Here is a 23,783-nt window from a genome sequence, read left to right on the forward strand (position 1 = left end):
AATTTTTAGTTTCGAAACTCAGAAATTTTCTTCTTCTTTTTTATATAAAATTTCTGAGATTATTTTTTTTTTAATTCTTGAGTTTTTGGTGAAAAACTATCTAGTCTGTTGTAAGATTCTGTATGTTCATATAAAATGTGGAAATGCTTGGCAGTAAATTGTGACCAGAGTTCACTAAAACCTTCAGCCAGCAATCATTTGGAGCCTAATTATTATAAAAACCTGCTTGAAGTGGTTTTTAAAGTGATTTTCAGAAATGTTTCCTGCTGTGCTGCTGCATCACTCATAATTTCTCTGAAACTGGCTGAAAGAGCAATGAGCTCAAGCTCAGCAATTATTTCCTCCATGCATGATAATCTGGTCAGCTTCCCAGGAAAGAGGTAAGGAAGAAAAAAAAGCTGTGCGGATTTGTGAAGTAGCACGAATTCAAACTGCCACTTTTCTGGGAAGTCGCTCCACAGTCTCAGGAAATGCAGGCAAACTTGCTGTGTGCGTTTTCCCAAAGGCAAATATGCACAGAAACTAATTAGCAGTAAAATAACCTGATTCCTGTCATGTAAAAGTTTAGAACATGATCACTGTTACCGTTTGATTCAGTTTTACAATTTACAACTGTATTCATCAGGGGTCATCACAGTCCAACATGGAAAAGTTAATCCTTTGCAAAAGTAACAGAACTCAAATGTTTAGTAATCTGTGTAGAAATCTGATTTTACTTCATGTCATGTCATCATCCTAAATACACACAAAGCAAAGTTTCCATTGCTTTTCTGTAATTTTTTGTGTTTTCTGACGTTCTGGAGTGGAAAGCTACACTTCACTCCCCAGCTTTGTTTTTATTTTACTAATTAAAACTACAACAAAATACCATTGGAGCACAGAAGTTGGTAGTAACTAGTAACTTGTACTCAGTTACATTTACTTAAGTAAGGTTTTGGGAAAAAAATATACTTTTAGGTCTAGCTTTACCACATACATTTTTATTTTTAAGTTCTAATATTATAAAGTATTACTCTTCCCACAGAAGAACAGATATGTTTTAACCAAAAATGCATCAATATAAACACAAACTGTTTAATAAATGCCTTATAAATAAAATTACATTGTACTGTAAACTTACAGTTTATGTTGAAGTAAGACTTCTTGTTTTTGCACAAGCTTTGCTTTAATGTTACTTTTTTTAATTTCTGTGTTTTTTGTGCCATTTAGAGATCAAGTGAATAAAATAAACACAGGAAATACTTTTCTTTTTTTTTAGTTTAGTCTTTAAAACACCAGAATTTGTACATAACGTTACTTTTAAATCATCTGTTACTAAGTACTTAAGTAATCCTTTTTCTTTTTAGATTTTACTTTACATTTTGCTTTTACTTGAGTAACAATATATTGAAATAGTGCCACTTTTACTACAATATAAGTTTGAGTACTTTAACTACCTTTGTTGGAGAGCATCTTTAATAAAATAGACCAGAGAAAATGGGAACAAAACGGTGTTATTAATAAGTTTCATATTTAATTTTTGCTGTGTTTTGTGTTGACACATCACTAGCGTATCCATTAAGTTTGGGATGTTCTTTTGTGTCAGTGATTAATAGATCACTGATGCTGGTCAGTGGCTCCAGAGGCAAAAGAAATTCCTCAAAAAACAGGAAACTGTTGCTAAAGACCATTTTTAAAAGGCTTTAAAAAAATCTGGCTTCTTGGAAACACTTGGTATATAATTTCATGTTAACATCATAGTAGAAGTCGAAATATAAAAAAAACTAATGAAATCCTTCCTGACCTTTCATAAATTTTACCAATCCAAATCAAGACATGTGAGAAGCTATTGAATTTCATTCTTGAATTTTTAATTAATTAAAATTAAAAAGGAGCAGAAAATCATTTTTTTTTCTACTTGAAAGCATAGACATCACTTTTTAGTGATGTTTCTTAATTGAAGATCATCTTTTGCATGTTTTCAGACATGGATGGACTTATGACAGCGTGGAGCAGAAATGAGGGTTTCCACAGATGCATGGTGGCGTTCTCCTTGCTGACATGAATCATGGGAAATTCAAAATATGCTGCATTAAAAGCAATATTCTGCTGCACACTTTATGATGTTTTTACTAATTTATATTTTATAATAATAATACTTTTAGTATATTTAAATATAATTTATATTTTGTAATAATAATAATAATAATAATAATAATAATAATAATAATAATAATAAATAAAATTAAAGGTAAAGATAAAGGTAATTTTATTTATATAACACATTTTCAGCAAAAAGGCAATACAAGGGAATTGAAAGGAAATACAAAAAAATAACAAACCAAAGGAAAGAGCGAAAGAAGAAAGAATAGATTGTTAAATTTAATTTAATTAATAAAAATGAAACTAATAACAATAATAAGTTTGTCATTAGAAAATGCATGATGTAAATGGATATAAATAAGATTAAATAGAATTTAGTGACAAAATGTCAGATTATTTCCATAATTTATCCTACTATTACTTGTTGTTTTTGACCCATAATCATATATTTATCATTTTAGCACTTGACAAAATGTAATGTTTGTTACTATTGATGACTGTATGATGACTGTTTTTATAACTTTTTATTTTTGTGTTTTTATGATGTAAAACTCTTTGAACTGTCTTCTTCCTGAAATGTGCTATACAAATAAACTTTATTATTATTATTATTATTATTATTATTATTATTATTATTATTATTATTATTATTATTATTATTATTATTATTATTATTATTATTATTATTATTATTATTATTATTATTATTATTATTATTATTATTATTATTATTATTATTATTATTATTATTATTATTATTATTATTATTATTATTATTATTATTATGTTTTTGTCTGGGGGTGGAAGTATTTAAAATATTCAGTAGATTTTAAAGGAAGGGAAAATACGTTAACTATCAGTTACATCAGAGTCAAACTGATGAACTCATTAAAATTTTTAAATATTTCCTGTCTGGTAGCTTTGCAACAGTCACGCAGGTAAAACACACCCTTCTTCTGCGGTTGCGATGCGTTCAAAGCCATCCGCCTTTTCTCGGCGGACTGAAACAGGTAGGCTATCATATCTGAATGATTGCTTGAGATTATATTATTTTCATATCTAATTTGTACTTAACATCTAACATAAATGAAGTGACAGCATCAAAAGTGAAAGCGCGTGTTTGGAGCTCTTTGGAAAAGCTGGCGAAGTGACGAATCTCGCCGTGTTTGCCATCTCCGCAGGCTCTCAGGTGGGCAGGTCGTGCCAGCAGCTCCTCCCTTCCCGGTGATTCTCCTCTCCGGCTCCTCTTAAGCGGTCATACCTGAGTCGTGTGGCTCAGAGGGGGTTGCCAGGTGAGAGCAGGTCCTCCGCAGGGATGTAACATCTGAGGAAGACCTTGATAAAGATCGTCCACGGTCCTGCGAAGCGGTGAGTCCCTCCTCTGAAATGTTTAAATACAACAGAGAAACTGCTTTTTAAATGTTTATGATGATCAAGCGCATTTTTAATAGTTATATAATCACCTGTTTACCAATAATTTGGGATGTTTTTCTGTAAAAGGTGCGTGCGCGTGAGTGTGGACGCGTGCGCAGGCTTAACTTAAGCAACACGATGTAATCCAACACCATGTAGTGACATGCATCACAGGGGTTACTATAACTGAGTGTCCTGTAATCATGAATTTAGTTAGATTAAATTCTGATTTTAAAATAATGCTTCTGCCATCACATTAATACTTAGTAAAGATTATTTAAAGGAAGTAATGTGTGTTATTATGGATATTGTAAATATATTTTCTAACCAAGAAGCAGAATAAAATAATCATATGTGAAAGGCTGCTGTGTTGGAGTGAGGTTAATAAATAGAGCAGCATGTTTCCTTGGTGACCATTTCTCCAACAATATTTTTAGTATGTGCTTTTCAACGTCAAATATAATGGCTATAATTTAGATCCTCACTAAATAACTATCTTTTTTTCAGTTACTAAATAGTTTCAGGTTTAAGGCTGAAACAACTTAAGCACTGACAGTTTAACATTTGTTTTTATTTTTTACATACGGTTTGTTTCGTCTGCTCCCAGAGTGGGGAATAAGGAAATATAGCTTCATGCAGGGCCCGCCTAACGCACCAGGAAGCGATCCTGTTGAAACTTGACAGAGCAGGTGTAGTTACACAAGACTGAGTTTGTTGTTGCTGTGTTTGTGGCTCAGAAAGAAAAAATACAGAACAAATGTTCAGAAAGGTACACACACACACATACATCATTGTACATATACTTTATATTTCTCCTGAGGAAGACAAATTACACCTTTCAAGGTTGTCAGCCTGTGAAAAAGCTACTTTCCCTTTGAGTCAGTGAATTTCCAGTAAGTGCAGAAACATGTGGGACAAGCAGCAGAGTAATCACTCTGACATAAATATGCAGCTTGAATGTCGGCATTTCAGAGCCCACAGTGACTGTGTGTGTCTTTATCTGGAACTGCAACATCTAAGTCAGGGGTGCCCAAAGTTGGTCCTCAAGGGCTGGCATCCTGCATGTTTCAGTTCTCTCTCTGGTGGTAGTAACAACCTTTTCAGCATGTCGATGTTCTTCTTAGGCCTTCTAACGAGCCTTCATTTGGTCCAGGTAACCCTAACCCTAAAACATGCAGGAGGCCGGCCCTTGAGGACCAACTTTGGGCGCCCCTGCTCTAAATTAACACGAACTCCTTGGAATAGGGAAGTACATAATGTTATCTCAAGTGAATCTGTGTTTGTCAGACATGCTAATCAAGAAACTACACAGTGTAGCAATTATCCCTATAGCGCAACGTGATGACTCAATTTAACTTAAAATTGTAACACAGCCGTTTTTGCATTCAATCCAGCCAAACAAAATTTGCATAGTGCCACTAAAGCAAAGTGGCTCTTTGAAACAAAATAATTTGTTTTTCTATATTTGTTTATATTTTTAAATAAGAAAACTAAAAAAATTAATTAATGCATTTCCTTTTAAAAAAATCACTTTATGGAAAATAATATTCCTTACTACAAGTGTTATGCGTATCTGGGAAAATGTAAACATTATAAACATTTTAAAGCATAGCTAATGTCTTTAGAAAGTTATTGGTAGCCACAGTGGAATGAAGGCTTGTCACAATAACAAATTTTGCTGGATGATAAATTGTCCCAGTAATTATTCCCATAAACAACATTATTATTGTTTTGAGACCATTTTCAAGTAATATATCAATAACACATCAAGTCCACCCTTTCAAAGCCTAATAAACTTTGAATATCTAACAACCAAAAACAATAAATAAAAAGGAAATGAAAACTATACAAAAACAAAACCTTAAATAAATTGGGTTATGAAGTCTTTGTAAACAAAATTGCACTTTAAAAATTATGAAACATCAAAATTATCAAGGTCATTTTAATTTATCTTGCGATTAATTAATTAATTGCTGGGTTAGCGGAGCATCTAAAATCATTTGATTGTCTTTTTATTGTCTGGTGATCAGAAAAGACAGATTGAGATCTAACAGGATGGGCAATCATTTTCAAACAGGATCTAGTTACTTTCTACGGAGGGCCCTAGAGGCAAAAAATTTTATTTTTGCATTATTTCAATAAATTAACAAATACGTCCTGGTTTATTTTGTGTACACTCATAGTTTTAACAGGTGTCTATTTAAAATTGCGTCTGTATATGTACACCTTTAAAACATGTTTCTCCATTCTTCACTCTTTGGTACAGAAACTGGTTGAAAATTGATCTACTTGTGTGTTCATGTTTGTTTGTGTAAGGTGGAGATGGGACTGCTCATGAAAACGCTCCTTTATTAATCATTCAGACTAAAACACAAAACTGTCAGACGACTTTATTACCCCGTGAAAATAACTAGACAATAATAGTCCAAATAGGTTGGATGTATTTTTTTTTTCTCACTTTCTCATGGAAAGTTTCTGTTTATATCTTAGAAAGAATGGAAAGAGAAAGAATGGTTGACCTGTTTTACTTTTGCATTTTGCACATAGGTTTGTGGTGCATTTGTATTCTAAAGTAAAATATATAAAATTTCAAATATTACACTAACAAGATATTAACATACAAGGAAAAACCATAGATGGAAGCAGAAAGACGTTCAGTATTCAAGATGTTGCATGAACTGACTAGTACAACATTGTGAGAGAACAAAAAAAATTAGCGATGTAACGCAAAAGGAAAAAAAAAAATAAAATTCAAAAATACTTTATTGATCCCAAAGGAAAATTAAATGGTGTTGAAACTCATTAATTCTTCAGAGTTATTGTAGATGTTGATGGCTGTTGGCAGGAAGCAGCAGTCTGTAAAACAACAAATTTGAAGGAGCCTCTGACTGAAGGCACTCTGGTTTCTCCATTTCACCTTAGGGCTTCCATAAATTTTCACAGGAAAGTCTGATCTGGAAATGAAATTGAACAGAACCAGCCGATGAATGAAAGAGTGACAATGTTTTCAATGATAAAACGGATTTTAGAAAGTTTATTGTCCCCAAAGGGTCTCAAAATCATAAAAAGTATCATAAACAAAGTTACATTTACTCAATTAGACTTACTTGAGTAACTAAATTTAGAAGTATTTTTTTACTATACTGTATGCTGTAATGTTATTATGAAGTATCGTTACTCTTACTTGAGTAAAATTTCTGGATGTTTTATCCAGAAATAGATAGAATGAAAAGCAAACATGTTTTAACCAAAAATTCACCAGACACAGACACACAGTTGCAGTTTTTGTTAAAGTTGCATCATTTTTATATTGAACAAAATTCATTTGGAAAAATTTTGTTTTGCCTGATTTTGTAATTTGTTGTTATTTTTATGAATTATTGCCATTTTGGGTCCTAAAGTACCAAAATTTCCACTTAACTTCACATTTTGCCCGGTCTTATGTATTTTTTATTTTTTTTTTCCCCACCAGGGGGTCCTTTTTGTGGGCTCTAGTGTCCCTTTTTTCATGGTAGGCTGACAGGAGAGGGGGGAAGACATGTGGCAAATGTTGCCAGGTCCGGGAATCGAGCCCTCGACGGCTGCGTTGAGAACTGGGGGCCTCCAAACGTGGGGCGCGCTAACCTCTACGCCACCGGAGCACGCCCCCGTCTTATGTATTTTTTAAATATTAAATTATGTATAATTTAATCAGTTTATTAGTACTAGAGTAGATTTTTTTTTAACAAATACGTTTTTACTCTTACTTAAGTAATCTCTTGGATGGCTACTTTTTACTTTTATTTAAGTAGAAATATATTGAAGCTACTTTTATTTGAGTACAATTTCTGTGTACTCTGTCCACCTGTGATCGTAAAATACACCATAATTTTCTTTCATCCAGCTGACTGAGCAGTGTGCAGCAGCACTTCCCTGCTTTCATCTCTCTAGTACTTTCACTCACGTCGTATTTAAAGCACAACAGGAAATGTGACTGAACATTTTTGTATTTTTGTCTTCAGTTAGCAGTCAAGGCCTCTACCTTCACTTTTTTCAAGGTTCCTGTAATCCCGTCACATCCCAACTCTTCAGTTTGAATATCATGTTTCATTATTGTGTGAATTAAATGTGATGTTTTCCCTGCATGTCTCTGTGTGTCAGGTGTAAACAAGGCGCGCAGCTGAGCCCCATGTTTACAGTACTTTACTGAGGACATGCTGCTGGTTTCTCTTGGCTGTGTCGGTGTGTGACGCCAGGATGAGGACGCACCTCGGTTTGGTTATGCTCTGTGTGCTGTCAGCAGCCGGAGTTTGCACCAGTAAGTTAACATTTGATTTTCATTTTGTCAGAAGGTTGTGTTGAAAGTGGTTGTTTTATTTTTATTTTTGAAATGAAGGCAGAATCTAAATACAAGTAGTTATATTTCTTGTAGTACATCTGTTCTCTCTGTGAACTGAGGTTCAGTTTTTCCATCGTAGCAAGTGGTTTGTTTTACTCTGTATTCACAATCCACTCACTGAATTGCAAAATCAAAACAGATTAAATATCTTTCAAAGTTTAAACACTCAAGTTTCTTTCCATGAAACCATAGATCACAAAAGAGCAGAAAGAAAAGAAGGGTGTGTGTGACGTGTGCTCTGACTGAGTGAACTACAAACTTTTGAATATGATTGTAACTCAAAGTTTTTTCAAATCTGCTTCATAGAGAAATGAAAAAGATGGATTGAATAGCCTCCACTTGAAGCTGGTGTTTTCCATTTTTATGGAGATTATTTCAGGGCTACCTTGACATTTATCTCTGTGTGACTTTCGTACTTCCTCTCTCCCACTCAGGACAATGGCGCTGTGTTGCGACATAGTGTCATATTTTACCGATCATTGCTGTTCTCCCTTATCTTTACATCTCTCTGTAGCTCACAAACCTCTTTACAGCTTGTCTCCTTTAGACTTTAAAACAAACACCCTAGCAAAGCTGTTTGTTGCTGCAAAATGATCAGTTTCTCTGATTTTACTTTATATAGGTACCGTATTTTTTGGAAAAAGCTGCTACTTTTTTCCCACACTTTGAACTTTGTAGCCCGCTGCGGCTTTTCTGTGAATTTTTCTTCAACCACCAGGGGGCTCTTTAGCAGGAAGTGAATGGTTGGAAGTCAAAATTGGAAATCAAAGAAGAAAGTGCTGATTTTAATTTAGAAGAATTATTAGGATCTGCATTTTTATTGAAAAAAATTACTCTGCATGCTTCTCTATAACGTAAACGTCTTCTTCTGGGGTGGCTATGGCCCCCGCTAACCCTCCCTTTGGGGTCACCACTGACAGAAAAGCAATCTAAGACTTCCTAGTTCTATACCTGACCATACAATAAGGCCCAATGAATCATATATTCTTACATCATGAATTGCCAAACAAAACAACTGAAGCTTTTTCAGCATCTGTTTCTACGTTCTGAGTGTTATAGATCTAGCGCTCTGTGGCTCCAGTCACTGATCTGAGGTGCTGTTTTTGCTATAATCTTGGATGTAGGGCATGTAATTAATGACATTTACATAAATTAATTTTCTTCTTATTAAGAACTGTGTTGGATTTTACAGAATTTATGGACTTATGTGAAGACAGATCCATCAGAGAATCATCAAAATAGAACTACTTTAAAATCAAAGACTTTGTACCAACCCCAGGCTAAAAGGACGTGAAAAGGATACAACTCAACAGTGTTAAAGATCAGCTAATTAAAATAAATCACTCAGCAGTAAAGTGGACAGGTCCTTTTCTAGTTAGCAGTTAAAAATTCACTACTGACAGTTTTGGTTTTGGATTACTTTTCTTATTTCTTGTCAATCTGAAAAAATACATTTTGTAAATTAATTATTTTGTTGAAAATTTTTGGCTATTTTTCAGTTCAAACCGGAACTAAAACTTAACCTTTTGCAGCTAAAACTACTGTATATGTACTCTGTTTGCAATGCAGCAATACTCTTCTAGAATTATTCAGATTTTTTATACATTATTTTATTTCTTTTTAATTCAGATAGTTTAGAAGTTTTGTGGTATAATTAATTTTTTGTTACTATTTTTAATTATTCTCATTATTTTAACTATTCTTGTAAAACTTTTTAAAATTTCATTATGTCTTGTATTTTTATTTATTTTTTTAAATTTCTTCCATGGCCCTCCTGATAATATAAAATAATATTATCAATAAAAATTTACCTCAAATTCAGGGCCAGGCTAGGGAAATAAAAAAGTAAAATTATGAAGATAAAGTCACAACAACAACAACAACAACAACAACAACAACAATAATAATAATAATAATAATAATAATAATAATAATAATAATAATAATAATAATAATAATAATAATAATAATAATAATAATAATAATAATAAAGAGGATACAGTTGTAAAATTATGACTTTTTTGTAATACCATGACTTTTTTATTTATTTTAAAAAGTCTAATACTTCAATTTTTTAAAATTATGTTTTATTTTTATGTTTGGCTTTTCATTACATCCATCATACAGTTTGGCCTCTGACAACATTAGTCTGAAAATAACTTCATGCTGTCACCTTTAATTTGTGTGCTGTTTAAAGAAACTGATAGATTTTACATAATAAAAGCATATTTTTGTTTATTATATGTTGAAGAAAGTACGTCTTCAGAACTAGGTGACACTTTTAAAATGTGCAGAAAGCTCTGGTTACAAACTAACTTTGACTGAAGATTACAAATCATACATAATTGCATGAGGTGACTTATAAACAGCTGTACTCATAATGCAGGGACCCAGAGTGGGAATTAGCATTCATAATTTGTTTGCCACTCTTGTTGCCCAGGTACATCTGCACCAGAGAGTCCCAGGCAATTTGACTGCAGGTCCCGAGAGAAGGAGACATTTTCCTGCTGGTGGGAGCCAGGCTTTGATGGAGATCTGCCGACTGAATACCGCCTCTTCTACGAGATAGAAAGGTCAGTATATTCTACATATTTTGACCTTTTCGTCTTGAATCAGCAGGTCACAGTTCAGACAGACGATGGGAAAAAGGGGAGCGGCATATGGCACAGTTTCTCAGTTGGGGTTTATACTCTCTGTATATTTTGTTTGTTTTAGCCACAAGGCCACCAGATGGCCCTTAGAGTTCCCGATAAGTTTATCAGCTGCAATGATGGAAGTAAGACACATTTTTAGTTGCTCCATAAATGAGCTGAACTATCAAAACTACCAAGTCCTTCTGTGGGTAAAAAGTGAGCACATATTTTATTGGTGAATGAGTTCACATCCTCATTTAAAAGCCTGAACTCATCTGTGAGAGCTTCAGCTGCTCTGACCTCACAATAATATTAGTAATTGTTGCTTAAAGGGGAGCTATTATGCAAAATTCACATTTTGCATGTGTTTGTACTTGCATTTGGGTCTCTATGGGTTCTTAAAGCAGCACAAGTGCTTAAAAAAACACCCACCCAGTTTTGGGCAATAAATTAATGCTTTTTGGTGTCTGGAAAATGGCCATCTCAAAAATCTCTAGAATGTAACTTCACGAATTAGCAGGCTCTGCCCCTCACCTAGCAACCCAAGTGGAGCCCAGCCTGTTACCTGGCAACCCCAGCAAAGCCCAGCCCTTCACCTAGCAACAAAGTTTGGCCAGCTGGTTTTGTTGTTGATTTACCATACAGAAACCACTTGTTGCATTGTTGATGGTTGTGCAGGAGGCTCTACTTTGTCTTTTCAAAGGCAGTTTTATAATGGCGCGTCTGTTTGCAGCCATTTTTATGAAATGTATATGCTGAGTTGTAAGGCCTGGCCAGCAGCAGCTTATTTGGATATTTGTTTTTTACAGTTAGTTTTTATGATAGCATCCACACTTCCTTTTCAATGGGAGTTTTTTCTTACTTTCGTCACATGCTTGCTCAGAATGACAGATTGCTGCAAAAATCAATGACTGAGCTTCCTTAGATATTATTGACAGAACTGTATTATACCCAGGATCAAATCTGAGTGTAAAACTGAATTTTAAATCTGTAAATGACTGGTTTGCTCTGATTTTATAGTTCTGGATTTAAATTGTACCGTTTATTTTGCAAAGTGCCTGTAAAGATTATGCTATTTAGACAGAGATTAGGGCAGCTTGTTAGTCACATTTTAAGATATTTGATCATCTGGAAAAATGATCTTATCACAAAACCCGCTTTGAAACTATTGAGTAATTGTCCATAATAAATGTCTAATTCCATATCGACTGTAAACACAACGACTTCACAATTTTCCTCTTTTATGATTAAAATAGGAAGATTTCTAACAGTCCAGACTGTCTTCTGTTCCTGCTAAGTAGTTTTCATGTTTTTGTTGGGTGCTTGATATTTTTAAAGCCTACAGATGTTTTGCATATTTTCTGTGTTGTTTGCAGCTCAAAACTATTGACACATATTATCTCATAAAATTTGCTCAAAGGTCTTTATGACATTATTAAAAAGAGGGTTTTTTCATCCTGGTTATTAGACAAGAAGTCTGTTAATTCGACTTAGTTCCCATTTAGAGAATCGATTTCCTTTAAAACAATTTGTTTTGTTTTTATGCTCAGTTTTATTTAAAAACTATTTTTTTGCATACAAAAGTTAGAAAGCTCAGTTCTTCTAGTGACTACACCATTTTTTCAAGATGGCGTAATCATTTCTCATTCAAACAGCTTACTGGTTGTTATGGTAACCACCAACTGTCAAAAGCAGCGTAGCACTTGTGAATGTCAATAGATGTCAGGGGAATCATCTTTTAGACTAAACAAAATTAATTTGAAGAATAAATAAAAGAGTTTTGACAAACTTCACCCATAGTATTGTAAAAATTAAACCCTTTTACACTTTGATTACTGTGACGTTGAATCACTCTTTGCTTCACGTTTGGTTCAGACTTTTAGTTGGTACTTCTAAACCTGAATATGTCACCCACAGTTCTTGCTTCACTGCCTTTGTGTGGGTTTTTTTCTTTTGTTAAATTTTAAAGATATTACTTTCATTTTTACCTCACCATTCCTTGCTGATTTCTTCTAAACTGCAAAAACACAAAATCTTACTAAGTATTCTCATGCAAATATCTTAGTACATTTGAAATACCAAACTAAGTTAGAAGTAACTTTTCACCAAGATGTAGGAGCGTGTTTAAAGTAAATAATTCCTTAATATACATTTTAAAAAACAGTAGCTCCTCTGACAGTTTATTAATTTAGTTATAAATTAATAACCATTTATTGAAAATTGGAGCCAACATGTCACATATGTGCATCACTGTTTGTTTCACCATGCTTTATGAATAATCTTGGTATCTTATAACAAAATATTGAACATCCTATAAAGAAAATCTATCTTTTTTAACTGGTTGGAGACATAAACTTTAATATTTTTGAATGGTCCATGTAAAAGATTTGTGTTCAGCTGTGCTGATTTCATTGATTAAATGCTTATGAATGAATTTTTGGTTACAGTGAAAGGGTTGATAGCAGAACATTCTCTTCTTTAAGTTTCTGCAGCAGAGTTTCGCTTCCACTTTCTGCCCAGTAAAGGTCTGGTTCTCCTGTTTTACAGTTTGAAAGGAGTCTATGAGTGTCCGGACTACGTCTCTGCAGGAGAAAACTCCTGTTTCTTTGATAAGAAGCACACTTCCTTCTGGGCTGAGTACATCATGACAGTGGTGGCTACAAATGCCCTGGGGAACGCCTCGGCACAGTTCCTTATACAGGATGTGATGGATTATGGTAAGTCGAGGCCACAAGGCTGCAACCTGTGGCTCTTATTAACTTTGGCAAAAAAACAACAAAAAAACATAACAATTTAGCAATTTTAAAAATTCAACAGTAATAATAAACAAATGCAAATTGGCAGATTTTTTTAAACTGGTAGAGTCGGGAATATTTTTTTTATTAATTATTTATTGTCTTTGGGATGCAAATAATTTTTTCTTTAAATTATATAAAATATAAACATTAGTGTTCATTTCCTTTCTATGAAAAAGTTTGATATTAAAAAAACAAAAGTAGTTTTTCTGTAATTTAAAAATAAAACGAAAGTTTAATGCATATTTTAAAAACTGCTATCTTGTTTTAAAGGGTCATGTAGTTTTTGGGGCTCTAAACAACTTTGTTTAGCTATACCAACCGCAGACTACTGACCTCTGACCCCTGACCTACATAAAAAACAGGAAAAAAAACTAAATATTCAATGAATGTCAGAAATTTACATAAATTTATTCAGCATGAATTTGATACAGGTTTTGAGCTCTTAAAGTGTATTTTACAAGTTTTTTTTTCTAAATGTAACATGAATATACTTTATTTTGGTAGCACATTTAACTAAACGATGAATTGCATCTAAGCTCAATAACACAATTAAGTGTAAAATAAAAACATAAACGTACATACATTTCACAAACTCTTAAAAATGTAACTGAAGGCTTCATTGGCTCCTTCATTGAAAACATTCATTTAAAATTAATTTAAGCAAGCATGGTAGATTAACATTACAATATTTACAACTGCTGCAAATAGGGCTGTAAAATTCCCATAACAAATAAAACATGCACTAAGTAATCATATCACCAAGGACAAATACAAAGACACGACTGAATAAACATACAGTCAACTGAAATTAAGAGGGACAATGGGCTAGCAGTCTGAATAACAATGTCTATCCACAAATATTTTCATAATATAAACTTTAAATTCCACCTTGGAGGTAAAGAAAATCTGGTTTTAGGGCTTTATTATTTATTTAGGTCCAACAGACTGAAACAATAAAAAATCGTACCGCAGCGTAAGTTTTTGAAACCGTTATGACAATCAAGTTCACAAAACGAGTGTTGCACGTAGAAGATAACTGTGCAACAGTTTACAGATATGGTGGTGACAGACGAAAGAGATTTTTGTTTCAACAAATTAATTTTGTGATAAGTGAGTAATAAGTTAAGGGAGGAACATGGAGTTCTCAATGGAGCATTTGTTACAATAAAGAGAGGATGTCCATGCTGTTCTGTGAATGATGTAAACATCTACAATTAGATTGTATAAAGTTAAACACTAATTTACTTGGGAGTAAAATACAAATCAGATGGTTTACCATGGTTATTTATTATCTGAGTTCTCAATAACCTTGACAGTTTTCTTAAGGGTTGGGCAATATGGCTGAAAGATGCATGTCAATAATTATTTATTGACATGCATCTTTTTTGTTTTAAAGATCTTAAATACTGCCAAACAGGTTGTGTGATTGTTTTATGCATAGTTTGCTGTCCAAACATTAATCAATCTATGAATGATCAAGTGTACTCTCAAGGAATGATATGTTGCGAATTTTAGGGAATAAAATATTTATTTTCACATTTAAAAAATGAAATAAACTACTCAGTAATTAGCATATTTTAATGTGTTGCATATATGGCATATATTAAAGGATGAAGTGGTGGAATGAAAAATCTGCAGAATATGGCATTTTATTATCTGATTAATCAATTCAGATAATCAATTACTTGACTAATTGTTAGTTGTAGCCCTACATCTTACTAAAAGATGTAGGGCTACAACTAACTAACTAATCTATATATTTCTGAAAAAAATAGTTGAAAATGGTAATACAAGGTGAAATGTAGTGAAGTAAAAGTTTGATTCCTAAAACTGTTATTTTTTCTTAGCTTACTATTGAAAGTTTATGACTAGCAACATTAAATCCTTATTATTGTTCTCACGTCGTGATGTTTTTGTCTATAAGAGGTAAATTCAGAGTCCTTTGTAAGAATATCCCTGGAATATTATGAATCTAAAAAGTAAAATGTCAGTTCAGGATACAAACACTGTTGACCTTCACTATGAGTTTGAGCAGAAAGAAATCAACACAGTTGAGAATTATCTTGATATAGCGAGCTAATGATTGGCTCGGTTTTATTGGCTGCCCTGCCGTCTTGAGCGCAGGGAGGAATGGAAAAGTACTGAGAGACGAGAGAAAGGCAACAAAGAAAACTAGAACAGAATGAGGTAGAACAGGTTCAAGCCCTCTACATGTTGTGTACAATCACAGATCAGATTTCACCACCGTTCTTTGGTTATAAAGGTGGCTGCACATGTCAATTCTGTCTCATTAGAGCTAATAGTTGCATTATTTAGGTAGATTTTATTTTTTTATTTTCTGCACTGAATCCATATGCAAAGAAATCACCCAGTTAGTGAAAAGTGGGTTATTTTTCCTTGCATATAGTCCCACACCTTCACCCGCTTGTCTTCTCCACTTGCCAAAATAAGAAGGAGAAACATGTATTAATAACATGAAAGAAAGCTATATGAAAGCAATTTAATGTCAGACCTTCACAGTACAGCTGGATTTATGCTAAGATATTTTTTAGACAAATAATAGCATCATGAAGACCAAGCGGAGATCTGTTTCTTAAGTGGGAGAATTTGTTTTACATATTTTAAGTGCAGTTTTACACTACAAAACAAAAAAATCTTACCAAGTAGTTTTGGTCTAGTTTTACTGAAAATATTTCAGTAACAACAAATAACAAAAAAATTGCAAATAATTTTTCAGCAGATTATAGGGCCTTGTTTTAAAGTTGCAGCGTGTAACTTTCATTAACATATTTGTTAAAACTGTTACTTAAAACTGTCATCATGTTGTGACGGTTCGGGATGAGACGGATAATCTGTGAAAAGATAAAGCTGCTCCACTTCCTCCCGGAGCTACAACTGCCGACCAAAAACAACCAATCAGAACCAGAAGGAGGGTCTTAGCGCTGTCAATTTATCTCATGTTCTTGCTGCTAAATATAATACCAGAGAAACAACTTGCCATTGCAGAAAAATACTTAATCTGCAGTCATCTGTGGCTAAGCTAACTAGCCTGAGCATTCATGCTATGCTAGCTGCAGCATAGCATGAATAGCAAGGACGGAGTTTGACATGGGAGGAGATGAGTGCCACACAAGATTGTGACTGACAGCATAAAGACTTGCCTCTTTGCTCTGATTGGTTGTTTCTAGTTAGCACTGGAAGAAAATATGGACTTTGTTCCTGGAAGAGAAAAAAAATAAATAAAATATATATATATATATATTCTTTTTTATTTTTTCTCCCCTCCAGAGGGCTCTAGTGTCCCTTATATGAAAGTGTCGAGAACTCAAGGCCTCCAAATGTGGGTCGTGCTATCCCCTACGCCACCACAAATATATTTTTTAATAAAAGTTACATAGCTTTAAGTCAATAATTTCTTAATATTGATGAAAAACTATTTGTTCCAGATTATTGGCAGATTATTTCACTTATAATATGGGGAAAATGTCTTGTTGAAATAATCTGCTAGTAAAATTAGTACTTTTTCATCATTCAGAATTATTGACTCTGGAAACTAGACCAAAATAGGATTTTCTGTTTTTGCGGTGTATGCTGATGCAGATATTGTTGTGCTAATATTTGTCCTTCCTCCTATTAGTTCCACTTTCTTATACTTGTCTGATTGTGAGTAATTAAAACTCAGATTTGGTCAATATTTGATGTGTTAGTCTTTGTCATAACTCAGCTCTAAGACACTAACTAAACTTATCCCATTAAGTTTAATATTAGGTTTTCTTTTCTAATGGGCAGAGAGGCAGTAAACTTAATGCAGTTATTGACTTTGTTCCTTTTTTTCTTTGGCCGGCAGTGAAGCCCGACCCTCCTGTGAATGTCACAATGGTGGTGAACAGCAGCGCTCCCAGTCCATTTCTTGAAATAAAATGGAAAAGTCCTCCAGACGTGGACGTCAGAACTGGCTGGGTTTCCCCAAAATATGAGCTGAGGGTTAAACAAAACGACAGCAAGGAGTGGGAGGTGAGTGTTTTATGTGAGAGACTGCAAACCAGGCCGCTTAAAGCTGAGAGGCTTCTGTACGTTTCTTAGTTTCCCAAAGAATTGGCCCTCAAGGTGAAGTTCTACTATCTGTCTCACAATCATTTACAGACTAATTGGTCTCTGGGTCGAACTAAAATCACCCCAGCAGGTTATAACCAAATATTGTTGAACTTTTATCTTCCTTACGTCAGTCTTGTTGCCTTCAGCTTCAGAACTTTATACTTTGTTATTACTTTATTTTGCAAATTGACTGAAAATGGCACATATTTGATAGGATTCCATTTAAAGTCAGCGTCAGCTTATTCTTAAATAGATCAGTATGCTGTGATTTAGTCCATATTTCTCAGGTTCTAAATTATATATATAAATATATATATATGTTTTAAAGGGACCTATTACATAAAATGTTTGTTTTTCTGCTTCCATTTGGGTCTCAACTCCTAAAAACAACACAAGTGCTTATAAAACCTCACACAACTGTTTGTAGCAATAAGTTAATGTTTTATGTTGTCTGAAAATTTAAAGACCTTGAGATTATTAAGTCACATTTGACAGGCATTCCGCCGTTACCTAGTAACCCCAGTCAAGCCCTGCTCTGTTACCTAGCAACCCAAGCAGAGCTCCAGCATGTTTGGTCAGGTTGTTAAAACTCTGCATGTACTCTGGAAAAGACAAGTAAAAAAGTAAGGAAGAGAATGAGTAAGGAATGAAAGAAAGGAAGAGCAAAGAATAAAAGAAAGATAAAGGAAAACTAAGGAAAGAAAAAAGAGAATAAAGAGTGAAAGAAAGAAATTAAGGGAGAGTGAGGGGAAAAAAGAAAGAAAACAAAAGAGAGAAATGGGAGTAAGGAATAATTTTCTTCATAATGTCTTTAAAAGTCTGTCAAAATTTACTCTGATTTTACATTGCTTTCAATATGTGACCTTTAAACAACCTGTAGTATATTTTTCTTTCTATGTTCTGTCCAGATGGTACATATAGGTGGACAAACCTTTTTCAATTTTCACAACGTCGAGCATGGGCTCCTTTACATGGTTCAGGTTCGCTGCAATCTAGACCACGGAAAATGGAGTGAGTGGAGCAACATAATATTTGCTAAAATTCCTAAACGTAAGTATTAAAAACGCATTTCCTCCTTCTCAGACTGTAAACCTTCTGGGGTAACTGGAAGTAAAATATTTGCTTTTTTAAAATCTTTTCTCTATTTAGATCATCAGCTTGAGAAATACTCCTGGATTTTTGTTTTTGTTTTCTCCTTGATTCCTTTGTTGACGGCTATGTACATCCTAGTGCTGAAGAGGAAAGTGTAAGTATCAAATAAGGTTTTGGGTTTTATATATCAGGACATGCTGTAGCAAAACATTATCTAAAAAATTTTTGCTACCAAAAAAACCCCCAAAACATTATTATTGTTTTTCAAAACAAAGATGAGAAGATTGAATAGGAAAGCCAGCACCAAAAATATTCTATTGACGCTTTGCAACTACGTCACTTAATCAGGCGCCGTGATGGAAACCGGAAGTTAGGGACGAGAATATTGAACAGAGCAGTTGAAAGTGTTTTCCAAAGTCGTTTTTGCCATTTATTCATGCGTCTCCTTGTTCGAGTCGAGCTAATTTGTCTGTGAATATCACTGACTTGGTTGGTGCTAATAGATGGTGATATTTACTAGGGTGACCAGGGGAGGGGGGAAGGGTACAATCGGCGGACACACATGTGCTGCCGATTTCTTTGCCATACAAAGAAACCTGGAATGGAGTAGTGGAACGGAGTGGCAATGTAATCACAATGCACTGTAAGCTATGTAATGTGTTTTGAGGCAGTTGACCAAAATCCCAGACGATTTTGAAATTCCCCCCGGACATTTTTTTAGGTCTGAAAAGTAGGACATGTCCGGGAAAAAGAGGACGTCTGGTCACCCTATATTTACAGAAGTTTGAACTAGCTAGCTTAGAAACCGACCCAAACCTCCTGTCGTGTGGATCAAATTACGGACTTTTCCTGAATTTACACCATATGATTTATATCACTGTCATAAACGGCGTTTCCTCTTACACGGAAGAAGTCTTAAAAACCCACAAAATAAGAGATGCTAACCAGTTTTTTTCCATACATGCTAGGCTACGTGAGGTGCGGCATTGTCTCCATGGTTACTAACGATTAGACACTCCATAATGTAATGTCTGATGCAGTGACGTGCGGTGAGGTTCATAGCTGGTGAGACACTGACGTCATCAGAATCAGATTTGCAAACAGATGCATAGATTGACAGCAGTTTACAGGTTATGTTTCACTTCTGCATCCTTACACATACAAACTGTAGCTCACAAAACACACATATTATCTCCTGCTTCGATTGAAAGTCCACTTGAGAAAACTTTTTTGGTGTTGTAATGTAGTCATCCATGTCGAAAGTCGGGATAAGCGAGAGGAAAAAAATCACTATCTCTATTATAATCTATCGCTGCACTTGACTTGCTTCCCAAATCGTTTAGCCTAGCTCGCTGTCACTTACTCGGCAGTTGAGGAGTGAACAAGACGAACGTCTGGGATCTTGAGCGCCCCCTGCCATGAGGCAAGAGAACTGCCTGCCTCACCTCGAACCTGTTCTCTGCCGTTTATAATCGCTCTTTACACGAAACACGTTACACAAACACAGTTGGTGACAAACAGCACTGTACATTATATACATAAGCTAAATTATTGGAAATAAGTTCACATATTAAATTTGTTTAAACCATTTTATTGACGCCGTACAGCAACATGCTCTCTCCGCTTAGCAGCCAGCGCAGAGCCAGGGGTTGCGCAATCCAAGGTGAGGCAGAGCTCGCTGCTGCCTCACCGGCATCGCTTCCAAGCATTTGAATGGGAAAATAAGAAAATTCAGCGATTTTGAACAAATAAAAATCGAAATTGGTGAAGCTACATGAAAAATAAATATTTTTTAGTACAAACCACCGGATGAATATAACAATTTAAATTACTTTATGATTATATATTTTCTTTCTTTTCATGATGGCTGGTGAGGCACTGCCTCACCTGCCTCCCCTGACCGCACGTCACTGGTCTGATGTCTTTCTAATCATACTTATGAAGTACATGAACGTTAATCGTCTTACCATTTAAAAAGTGTTTACACCGAGGGCTGACAGTCAATATTATTGATGGCCGACTTTTAAATTGAAATCAACTAAATAGAAGCTGTATTAAGTTACAGATGTCTGTTTTTAGACTAGCTTTAAAGGAGCGCATTGGTTGTTTTTATCTCCGTCATGACGGAGTTCTGGAGAGCGTGACGTCACGTGCAAAGGGTCAGTAATATTATTAACCTGACATAATAAAAGTGTAGTTTTCTTCACATTGTTTCGGTTCAGCTTTCCGAATCCCAGTCAAATCCCAGATCGAGTTCTGGGATTTGACTGGACCATTTGCAACACGTAGCCATTTTTTGATGTTTCGTTGATGAGAGTCTGTATATCTGACAAAACTTTGATATACAGAAAAGATAAAGACTGCAAAGTGCCAAAGTCGTACTTTTAAATTAGAGTTTCGTTTGTTTATTAGTTTATTCTTTCATTCATTAGTTTTTTTTATTTCTTTCTTTGTTCTGTCTGTATTTTATTACTCTATTTAATTTTTCTTTTAGTTCTTTTTCGTTCTTTCTTCTTTCCACTTTTTTCTCCCTTCTGTTCATTCCTCCTCTCTTTTTCTGTCATTCCTTTGTTTCTTTCTTTACTCTGTTCGTTTCTTTTTTGTTTATCTTTCTTTCCTTACTCTCTTTTTTGTTCTTTTATTTCTTTCTATTCTTTCTTCTTTCCTCCCTCACTTTCTTTTTCTATCTTTCTTTCCTTATTCTGTTCTTTTTTCTATTCTTCCTTGCTTTCTTTCATTTCTTACTCTCCTCTCTTTCTCTCTCTTCCTTCCTTACTTCTTTTCCTACTCTCCCGCTTTCTTTACTCCCTTTATTTATTTATCTCTTTATTTGAGAAAATCACAGTTACTTACAGTTGAGACCATTTGTTTTTAAAACAGTTTATCTATTTGGGTTCATCTTTATTAAATAAATAATAAAGATGACAATAAACTCTTATTGTGCTTTTAAATGTAATTTTGTTGAATATTGTTTTTGTTGTTACTCAGTGTGAAGCAGCGTCTCCTCCCTCCTGTTCCTGGTCCAAAGATAAAAGGAGTCGATGTTCATCTTCTCAAGGTAACAATGCGCTTTTTCATTTTGTTTGCTTAAAAAACATAAACATAAACAAATTAAAAACTGCTTCTGCCTTTTTAATAATGTCCTACTTCAACTTTTCAGAGTGGTCAATCAGAAGATGTGGTAAACGCTCTGACTGGGAACCAGAACTTTCCTCCCATGGCGGCCTGGATGGAGCAGGCTGAGGACTTCCTGCTGGTGTCAGACAGCGACGAATGGCTGCTGACTGATTCCTTTGCATCAGAAAAAAAGAAAGATATCTTCATAATTTGTGCCGGTTTACACTCAAGTTTAGAAACCCAACGCAGGGACTCGACTGTGGATCTGAACACCTGGGAAAAAACTGATGACAGCAAAGAGGAAACAAAGAGCAACTTTTTAAACACGGAGTCAATAAATCTTTCAATTGAGAAACAGGAATGTCTGAGTGGGGAGGAAGCGTCCGTCCAACCCCTCGCAAACACCAGCTATGTGGACTTCCAGCAGCATCCAACCCTGACTGACTACAGCAGGGTGAAAGATGTGAACGGCGACACCATCCTCATCCTCAATGAAGAAATTCCTCACGGTTCAGACGCTGTGGAGGTAAAAAGGGAGGTGAGCGTGCCAGACGACTACAGCAGGGTCAAAGAGGTGAACAGCGACGTGGTTTTCCTGGAGAAAGGCGACTCCGCCGATGGATACTGTAAGAAAAAAGAAGACCACTACACCGACTGGACCAATCAGAAACCGATAATGCCTCATGAGAGCGATGTCTGCAAAGGGTTTTGCTCGAAAATGATCGAAAACGGATACGTAGATTCTGTTCCCTCGTTTTCTGTTAAGTAACAGAAGTAAGGAAATCTCTTCACTGATTGTAATGAGGCGCAGGACACTGATGATGCCATGTGCTATTATTTCTGCTATCAGCAGCAAACGAGACATTATTGAAATGGATGGGATGCAGCAGCTGCTATCCAGAGAGGAATTTATTTATCTATTGTAATCAGAGAGGAAAAGGACAATTGCTTTGACCACTGTACACCATTTAAACTTTCAGCAGCTCAACGCTGTCAAAAGGATTTAAAAACTGAGAAGTTTTGTGGATCTGGTAGAGTGACATTTACCAGTGGGATATTATCACTGAGTTCAGACTCTCACTGTAATCCAAAGAGGAGCGTTGGGTCAAAATGACCCAACTAACAACTAAAATCCCTCCGCTGCTCCTGAAAGTAGCTTTTTGGAACTTGATGTTTAATACAGCAGAAACTAAAAGGTTCAAATCAAAGCGGAGAGACTCAAAAAGAGTTTTAAATGGACTCCTTACTTCTCTTCAAACACTTACAGAAATGTCATTCTGCAAGAACTCCTGTCAATCTGAATGTTTGATTTATATTTTCATTAAATAAGAAGATACATCTTTAGCACTTCAGCAAAAAAAGAGTTGCAGTTAGTAAACTTATTAAATATTGTCCGTTGTTTCTGTCTGCGTGCCGTAAGTCCTAGCAGGCCTGGTTTGTCTGAGAAGTGTGCACCTGATAAACCTGTCTGCCTAGTTTTTGCTTTCGGTCTCATTACACTCTACATCAGAGTATCAACAGCACTAACTTGTTTATTGTGGTGACAAAATGTGAGAAGCTAACATGCTCAGCTCTTCTTCCCACTGGATGAGAGTTCAATTTCAGTCGAATCACAAATAAAAACAAGTTATTCTCACACTTCTGCTGTCTGATTCAGAAAAGAGTTTATTTTTGCTATTAATTTAAAGTGAATTTGACCTAAATAAGTTGTGGTTTGTCACTTTTTGTCGGACTCCTGTGAAATATTTGAGATTAAAAAGAATAGCAATCAATCAGTCCTTGTTCAGGAGTGTGAAGGTCAACAGGTCCATGAATGCCAAATATGTTCTTATCAGCGATACTCTGCAGCTTAGGCGTATCCTAAGCCAAGTCAAGTTTATTTATAAAGCACAATTCAGCAACAAGCCACTTCAAAGTGCCATAAAAACACCATAAACAAGCAAAAAACGTTACATTTTGTCAAATGCCATCATCAAAAACACTGTACATCAAATATATTGATCAATGTTCCAGTTATTATTAATCAAAAGCAACTCTAAACAGAATTTTGATTTAAAGAAACTCAGTGTTTCAGCTGTTATGCAGTTTTCTGGAACTTTATTCCAGATTTGTGTTGAAAATAAGCTGAATGCTGCTTCTCCATGTTTGGTTCTGGTTCTGGTCAGACAAAACTGT

The 23,783-nt window shown here is 34.8% G+C and overlaps 1 protein-coding gene across 1 annotated transcript; it reads left to right on the forward strand.

The window, feature by feature from the left end:
- Positions 1-3,184: 3,184 nt before the first annotated feature.
- prlrb (prolactin receptor b) lies at positions 3,185-23,246 on the forward strand. Its single transcript, XM_044111422.1, has 9 exons — positions 3,185-3,450; positions 7,636-7,792; positions 10,314-10,446; positions 13,054-13,223; positions 17,152-17,318; positions 18,308-18,449; positions 18,549-18,645; positions 21,480-21,549; positions 21,652-23,246. Exons 2-9 carry the CDS (start codon positions 7,732-7,734, stop codon positions 22,375-22,377), a joined length of 1,566 nt encoding a protein of 521 aa, XP_043967357.1. The 5' UTR covers positions 3,185-3,450; positions 7,636-7,731; the 3' UTR covers positions 22,378-23,246.
- Positions 23,247-23,783: the final 537 nt, after the last annotated feature.

The sequence above is a fragment of the Gambusia affinis genome, linkage group LG03, assembly GCF_019740435.1.
Source record: "Gambusia affinis linkage group LG03, SWU_Gaff_1.0, whole genome shotgun sequence".
Taxonomy (NCBI): domain Eukaryota; kingdom Metazoa; phylum Chordata; class Actinopteri; order Cyprinodontiformes; family Poeciliidae; genus Gambusia; species Gambusia affinis.